Source organism: Mya arenaria, chromosome 13 (genome assembly GCF_026914265.1).
Source record: "Mya arenaria isolate MELC-2E11 chromosome 13, ASM2691426v1".
Taxonomy (NCBI): Eukaryota; Metazoa; Mollusca; class Bivalvia; order Myida; family Myidae; genus Mya; species Mya arenaria.
Window position 1 is genome coordinate 38,047,383 of NC_069134.1, and position 9,163 is coordinate 38,056,545.

Consider the following 9,163-nt stretch of genomic DNA (forward strand, 5'->3'; position numbering starts at 1 on the left):
TTTCCCAAAGCTTGCAATCAGTACCACACAGAATGTTACATTCGTTCAAGTTTCCTGTAATACCGGAAGTCTCGTGTTGTTGTTGTTGTTCTCTTCTGTTGAATTATTCTCGTCTTGCGAATTTTCATAAATCGTAATTAAATCCGCTAACGAAGGGCGCCGGCCAGCGCGAGTAAATTCCGTCGGCAGATCCGTTTTGATCGCTGATCCCGGTTGCCGCCGGTGAGTTAACCTGTCCACAGAAGTGTACGACCGTGGTGACTTCATGATGACGTTCGCTGATGACGTCACAGCGTCTGTGAAAACCGAAGGGATGTTTAAATCGCCGAAGCCTTCAAACGATTTAAGCTCGGAGATGCTTCGTCGATACTGAGGGGTTGTACCTAAGATGTCAAGGCCGCTCGAATCATAGGAAGAGTTCCTTCGTGACTTCACATCCGGCGGAAGCGATGGGACGTCATTCTCAAGGTTGACGTCGGCTAAAGAACCACGACGACTGTATGTGCTTGGACGTCGCGTCGGTGGCGGCGTGTTCGTTCCATGGACATACCTGAAAATATATTTATATAATTGAACTGAATATTGTAACCCAGGCTGAAGAACCTCTTTACGACCGCATACGGATTAATTTCATTTGCATAGTACTTATTTAGATTGTAAAAAAAATGTGTGTGTGTATCATTTCAAACAATCATTTATCTTTTAAAGACAAAACAAAAAATTCCGTATCAATCTTGTTGTTTATATCTTGCATCCAAAATGGCGGCTGTCACATGTAGTAATTTGGCCTAAATACAACCTGTTTTCGACGATGATGTTTAATTATACTTCACAACAAAAGTTTGCGAAAATTATTTCCATTTTCAAGTTGTTCAATTATCTAACTTGATCTGGATATATCATATAAATATATATTATTTTTTTTGACTTTAACAAATATATTTTATTGAAAATCCCCTTGTTTCAGAACCCATATCGAAATATCACTGTACGCTTTTTCATGTTGGGCCCCGTAACGTGGTTGGCATAATTTATGGTAATTGACAATTATTAAATATTAATGATTAGAATCCTATTAAAACGTAAAGCTACCTATCATATTGTTGATAAACTTGCTCAATTTCCCGCGAAGAATCCGGGGTATCACGTGACCCATCTGCATTCGACGCATGCGTGACCGGAAGTTGTTGCGTCAGTTTCGGAAACGAGACTGTCTTCTGCACGTTTTGTCTCGCGCTATTCTCCTTCAAATCACTGTTTTCTTTGATAAGGTCAGAAATCTGGCAGTCTTTCCACTCCAGCTTCTTCTTTATATGTTCCACTTCCTCCCTAGAAGAAACACACAATTTATTTAACTGTTACAGTCGAACCCCGTTGGCTCGAACTCCCAGGGACCGGCGAAGGTACATCGAGCCTCGGAAATTTCGAGCCAAGCGGGAAAGCTCCGATTCAGTAGAGTGATATTGTTCCTTTAAATTCAGTTCGAGCCAACGAGGAAATCGAGCCAAACGAATTCGAGCAAACGGGGTTCGGCTGTATTTAGAAATATTTACATTCAAGGCTTATGCTAGTTTTCAATCTTGATAAATAATGATTTAAGTTATTAAATATAAGGAATAGTTATGTAACATGAATTAAAATCTTAATGATAAAGAATGGGCGGATAAGCGAAGCGAAAGAGCCCTTCGTAATCATTATGGTCTAAATTCAGGTAATCTAACTATCAATTATAATACAGCCTCACAATCGGTTGACAAATTGTCAACGCAAAATCTGACACAGGGAGTGTGTTTAAGACGAGTGGCAGTGGGCCGACCTTTAAACATTTGTGAAAATTGAAATTCTAAATGATTAAGCCTAGTACTTAGCGCCTATCTTTAATTTCATTGGCTGTAAATGTAAGTTGTTGATCGCATCTTTTTCACGTGCCCATGGTGTAAGATCGAAGAACAGCCCGCTTGCAATTTTCCCAAGATGTGCCGGAATTTGCTTGCGTTCGCTCCTGCGTTCACATTGAACCAATCCTTTCTCCTCGGAGATATTTAAAATTACCTTGCTCATTAAGATATACTATTTCGTTACATAAATGCAAGGTAATTGGTATTGGGAATTGTTATCGGTATATCAAGGGTGAGGAATCACGTGCCTTAAAGGGGTTCTCAATATGGGTCACCACGGGCCACAGCCGGTGTAAACCACAGTGGCTTGATGACAAAGGCTCATTAAAGTCACAATAAATAATTTCAACTAGCCAAAATTATATTTTATACATACTTGAACATGTATATTATCAATATAATACATTGCCATAAACATAAAATGAGATTTGAAAAAAATAAAAAAATACCCTATACTGTAATATGAAACAAGTGAAGAATGTTCGCCGGCGAAAACCTAAACAAAGACCAATTCTCGTTGAAAATTATTACTTCTTCGTAAGCTACAAACAAAATACCTGGCTCATAGATGCAGTGGCGCGCCTTAATCGAATAGCGAAAGCGGCCAAAGGACGGGAACCATCGGAAAAGAGTTGAGTGTTCCGGTGGTTCCCGCCCTTCGGCCGCTTTCCCTAATCGATTAAGGCGAGCCGGGTACTATGTCATTTTGACAGAACAATGTCTGGCTAGCGCTTGTGATAATTCGCATTTTGAAGCATTTTCGTCGTATACTGTTTCTCTCGACAAGAATACCGGTTTTAACGTGTATATAACGGGCCACTGCATCTATGAGCCAGGTATTTTGTTTGTAGCTTACGAAGAAGTAATAATTTTCAACGAGAATTGGTCTTTGTTTAGGTTTTCGCCGGCGAACATTCTTCACTTGTTTCATATTACAGTATAGGGTATTTTTTTTATTTTTTTTCAAATCTCATTTTATGTTTATGGCAATGTATTATATTGATAATATACATGTTCAAGTATGTATAAAATATAATTTTGGCTAGTTGAAATTATTTATTGTGACTTTAATGAGCCTTTGTCATCAAGCCACGGTGGTGTAAACACACAAGTAAGTGGCGTTAACTTCTAAATAAGTTTTTTTTGACAGAAAATTTATGAACATATTTCTAAGCTTATAAAAGACTATGCCATTTTCTGCTTATATACACGTGTAAAATACTCCTTTACGTCACGTGATTCCTCACCCTGATCTATGGAGGAAGTTTTGTTTGGTTTTGTTTTACGCAAAAAAGAACTGTGATAGTATAACTAAGTTTTCAATTTTTTTTGCCGACGGATTTCGTTACCATCTTGGAAGAAGACGTTCCCAAGAGGGGCCAGCACTATTGATTTTTTTTTATTCCTGAGCATAAACAAACCAACTCCCCAAAACCGAAAAAAATCGGAAATTAATGCCATTTCTGTTCTCAATAAAAGGAATAGTCCGTCGAATATAATTCATACCGTAAAATAGCCATCTGAGTTTTCAAGTACTTCAAATCTGTCTTCGGTTTGGTCGACATCTTAGCTGTAAACTTGCTCCCTCTAACAACATCAACGAGCATATCTAGCTCCTTCCCTATCGCCGCTTTTCCCTTTTCCTGTTTATCAACGTACTGCTGGACCGCCTCCGTTAACGTCTGAGTCCGGTGACGCGTTGACGTACGTAACAAACTTAGCACCGCTTCTTTTTCACTTGAACTATGTGACGTGTTTTCTAAATTAGTTCTCGCAACTTGAATTATCTTTCGAACATTTTTCTCCAGCATTGAAATTTTGATATTATCCGGATCATCGTCAACGTGTAAATTGTCCGTCTCAAGAAAACGACGAATAGCTATATTTATATTCTTCACACGTTCGTTGAAATTATCAAAGCGGTCTTTCAAGTGTATGATAGACTGATTGTTTGCGGCGTTAAACCTGGACTGTGTCGCAAGATCCTCTTTGAAGTGGTTCCTCATGACTCCAATTTCTTGTTGAACTCTGGCCATCGCCTCATCCCTCGCTTTGATATCCTCTGCCAGCACCGTTGCCTCATCTTTCATTTGAAGCAGCTGTAAAAGGAACGTAACGTTTTATAATTCTAGGTACCAAAACTTCCACCACAGCTTCAGTTACCAACAGAGATAACTCCCCTTCTTTCGGATCACCTTGGCCATTTTTCATCGAAAACAACCTCGTATGAATACATCATATATCAGTAGAAGTAGTTCGTAACATTTTAAATAATAACATTTATTAATTGTAGTGTTTTAACGTTTTTTGTATTACTCAGTTTAAATTGATCGCCAATGAAGTGTTTAATAACTTTAATTGCATACATAATTAAGAATCCTATGAGCAAAGTCATAAGGTTTAACTGCTAAACTGAAATAACTACGCCATCTACTTGCAGCAGCCTAGTTATATGTTAAGATTGTTAACCGCAAATATACATCCGAGGTTGTCATTCGGAACTCCTCGGCCATTTTTTTCTTCAAAAAAACAACCTCGGATGTATGCAGGTACATCAGTTGAAGTAGTTCGTAAATTTTTGAATTATATCATTAATTAAATGTAGTGTTTTAGAGTTGTATTTATTGATCTAAGTTTAAATTGATTGCCATTGAATTGTATTATTGCAAACATATTTAAGAATCCCAAGAGTAATGTCACAAAGTTTAACTGCTAAATAAAATTACTACGCGATCTACTTGCAGCGGACATAAACGTACCACTTTTTGAGTATGTAAACCGTCCAAATACATCCGAGGTTGTTTTCGATGAAATGGCCGAGGAGCTCCGAATGCCGAGGTTGTTTGTGATGGAAAAATGGCCGAGGAGTTCCGAAGAGTATATTTGATGCCTGCATTTTTTTTAACAAGAACTTCGCAAGCGGATTTCAACGCCCCTGAATTTTTCTACGTCGATCAAGGGACATAACTAAAAGCCATAGGTATCTGCAATTTCATTGGCTGTAATGCACCAGTCATTTGTAACCACGCACCCTCCCCCCCCCAGGTCCGAAGAATAGCCGGGTAAAATCCCCGTCCTGCGGGGACGAACTGATGGTTAAACCCCGGCCAAATGCCCCCGCACCCCAGAGACTCTATATAAGGCCCAATCTCGGCTTAATTTGGCGCTATGACAAAACCACCACGGTCACCCGGCCCTGCGGGGCCACCTGGAAAGTAAAAACACGGCCCTTTTCCCCGGCTATCCCCGGTAAACCCCCGGCTCTGGGGGCGGGCGTGGTTACATTTGACTGGTGCATAAATGCAGGTTATATTTTAAACACGATACTTACAAATGCTTTCATTGCTCACATGTTTATTAAGTTTCATGTAAATAGCTTGAAAAGTTTTAGCGTCTGCATTCCGCCGTTGACTTCACGGCTTACAACGAAGCCAATACTATCAATATAAATTATAGTGAACTTATAAAACCATACTATTATATAACCTACCAGAGTAACTTACCTTTTTAGTTTTGTTCTCCAGTTTGATCCTATAATCTTTTTCCGCATCGAACACGACCCTCCGAGACTCCATAACTTCGGTTCTGTCGGCGCCCGCAGTCAGCCACGCGTTTGTGGTAGCCTTCTCCTTTACCTACAACAGTGTGTCCAAGTAAGTAAAACTCGTAACACGTATTTAAAAAAAGATGAATCATATGACCTTTTCGCATATTATGCATGCAGACCGCATGTCATTTTAGTACATGGTTATCGCTACTGCCGAAGATGACGATTTAAATTGAATAAAGAAAACACGGAAGAAACGCAGGAGCACCGCTACCGGATGTTTACGCTAGTCCTTTGTTCAGTTGGTCAAATGCATTTTTTGACTTGTGTAATACAACTATAGGCCTTGCTGAACACTCACTTGTGCCAAGTTTTATTCAAGGGTTTCGGACACTGCTGTGCCATGGTTGTACTTTGTGAGAGACGACGACGGCATCAAGGTTATATGGCAATGGAAAGTTCCTATGTTTACTTTAGTGATTATCCAATGAGTACCGTGGCTGCCGACGATGACCCTCCATATCACATGCTCATTAGTTGACCAGGGACCGTATTTATAAAGATTCTTAGTGAAAAACTTAATGAAACATTTCGAATTTCAAACAATGAATATTTTAAATACATGTACTAATTTACTCTACTTTTCATCAACTTTATTCTCAATCATTTATCATTTTGACATTTTTTGCGGTAGTTTAATTTTTGGTGTAAAAACCTTTTTTGTTTTCTTAAAAAAACAGCTTTTTTAAAAAAGTTGAACATTTTCACTTAGACACCGTATGGATACGGCCCATGGATTACACTAAAGAGCACAGGGCCCTGTTTATGAGCCGTTGTGACATCAATGAAAACAAAATAATCCCTTTTACAATAGACACAGGGATGACTTAATCATTGGTCTGTCTACACCTTAATTTAAACTAATTAATTTTACAACGATTTAAAAACAAGTTATTACAACATCATATTTATCACAATCGTTGGCTTGGTATTACTCGAAATATGAGCATGTGTTGTCGAAGAAATCGGAAAACCCAAAGGAAACCCACTTGTCCGGCTTGGTGACAACAAACGAAACACATACGCGCCAAGGCAGGAAATCGAACCCGGGTCGCCTAGGTTAGAAGCGAGTTCGAGCCTCTATAGCTTGACCAGGGGTATTTTACATCTGTTCCTATAAACAGAGACATCTCGCGATACAGACGGGGAAATGATGTAAGCGACGAAACTTTACAGCTATATATCACATATGGTTACCTTTGTTTCTAGAAATTTGAGTATTTTGGCTTTGGTGTCGTCACTGACGTGTTGGAACACCTTGGGAAACTTGGAGAACAGCTCGTCTCCCCGCCACAGCCGCGTCTCCAGGTCTGGAATATATTTTGTTTGTAACATTACACTCAATTATGTTGGATACGTATATACAGGGTGAGGAATCACGTGACTTAACGGGGTTTTCACATAGGTCACCACGGGTCACAAACGGTGTAAACAAACAAGCACATGACATCTTCTAAATAACTCTTTTGACAGAAAAGATAAGAATACAATTTTACACATTAAAATACTATGCTTTTTCTGTTTCTACACGTGTGAAATATTTTAGATTTGCTTGTATTTTAATGATCAAATCGTTGGCCAAAATGTATTTGTTGAACCCTTAACTCCCCTGTCAACACTTTAAACCAAATATAATTCAGTTCTGAGGAAGCGACGCAAGTCGAAAGGTTACGCTCCTAAGTTACAAACCATCTTACGTCAAATCCTGGATCCATCCATGAGGGTGACAATGCCGTGAACAGCGACTCTGCTGATCAGACTGAACACGTATCTGTTGAAACACTTTTTGCAAGAGTGTCCAAAGCTTAACTTTAATAAACCCGATCAAAACGTGCGGATCTAAAGTACTACCACCTAAATATTTTGCTTAGATCAAAGCTGATTAGCCAAAACAGACGGACACCTACCTTCCCCGTGTAGATGATCGGCTAGCATCTGGTGGCCAGTCAGGTAGAGCACGTGACGGAACTTCTTGTACGCGTCCCCGCCGCGCAGGCGCAGTGTCTCCAGCAGGCGGGAGTTCCGGGACAGCTGCGTCTTCAGGGACTGAAAAGATAGGATGGATTCAAAATAATCTTAATAATGAAGGAAGCTTTTCTCTTTTTTTTAAACTATCTATTTTTAGCTGGAAAGCGAAGGCAGTTTAGCAAATATAACAATCTTTAATCCATTTTCTGAGTTCGTACTTTTTTCTTTGTCTTGGAATGAGCCATTTTTTGCTTTAATATCTGGAAACCAGTGTTTTCAGACTGCTGACAAAAGATATGATCGCATTTTTATTATATTTACTTTCGAAAATTAATGTTATATGTCTAAAAGCTTTACTAACGCTGTAAGAAAAATGCATAAAATATCATTTTTTGAACATAAATATGAAAACATGCGATCTGATATTTTGACAGCATTCTTATATCAATGGTTTCCATGCAATTTCGCAAAAAAATGGCTCTCTAAAATAAAAAAAAATGTCAAAACTGTCAATCTACGAGAGTGCAGTTTTAAAAACATGGCTCGAACGGATCAGGATTTTTAATGCACATGTATCCGCCCTTTTGGCAATTGGAATCGTGACGTTCCATAAGATTGGTAGTTTTCAAATGACATGCGGCAATCTCGTTCATGCAATTATCCTGTTGATAATGATGAACGGTTTGTGATTTTTTTTGGTTCATTTCAGCTCAATTTTACAAGAGGAGCTTTCTTTTTATATTTTGATCTTATTCTCTGGTTCCTTTAAAGCTGCATTCTCACAGATTTACCGTTTTGACAACTTTTTTATTTTTTGTTTTGGAATGAGACAATTTCTGCGTAAATATCTGCAAACAAGTGATACAAGACTGCTGACAAATGATCATATCGCAGTTTTTCATATTTCCATTCTAAAATTATTTTTTTATTAGCTTAAAGCGTTACGAACGGTTTAATAGCAATGCATAAAACATCATTTTTTGAACGTATGTATGAAAATCTGCGATCTGATTTCTTGTCAGCAGTCTCTTATTACTGGTTTCCTTGCAATTTCGCAAAAATTGGCCAGTTAGAAGACAAAAAAATAAAAAAAAAGATGTCAAAACGTTCAATCTGTGAGAGTGCAGCTTTAAGATGTAAGTCGTAGTCCTAACCATTTTACGACGGCATCTACCTGAATATCATTGATCATGGTATCCGGAAGCACATGTTCCGACTTGAGCAACCGGAAGAACTCGTCTGTGAGGATGATGTTCCCCAGCAGGAGGCCGCGGTTCCGCTCCAGTACAGATCTGTGTCGCTCGTCCATTTCCGGTACACGCGTCCGTTTGTCCTTCCGCGGGGTTACGACCAAGCTGATGACTTTAACTGCGCCAAAGTCTCTTGGTTACTTTAAAATAATTTTATATTGTCGAGCGCCTATTATTAAACCTCGCTCTATCTGTCGTTTTCGAAACATGAAAATCTTAATTATATCATAGATTTACAATGGCACAAAATACTTATTAATGATAATGAAATAATAACATTGTCAAAAACTTTCAAGCTTGGAACCGTAAATTCATAAATCCATTCATATTATTTTTGCGGATTCACTTCTTACTCGGACTTATTAAAATACATTTTTTTTGGTTTAGTATCCAAGGTGCTTTGTGTTGTTCACTTTAATGAAATCCTGGTAATTATGATC

General features: G+C 38.6%; 1 protein-coding gene across 1 annotated transcript; it reads right to left on the reverse strand.

The window, feature by feature from the left end:
• Positions 1 to 8,782, reverse strand: LOC128213059 (uncharacterized). Its single transcript, XM_052918557.1, has 7 exons — positions 8,648 to 8,782; positions 7,413 to 7,551; positions 6,703 to 6,815; positions 5,402 to 5,533; positions 3,405 to 3,997; positions 1,093 to 1,329; positions 1 to 550 (listed from the first exon to the last, which is right to left on the reverse strand). Exons 1-7 carry the CDS (start codon positions 8,780 to 8,782, stop codon positions 46 to 48), a joined length of 1,854 nt encoding a protein of 617 aa, XP_052774517.1. The 3' UTR covers positions 1 to 45.
• Between the last annotated feature and the right edge of the window lie 381 nt (positions 8,783 to 9,163).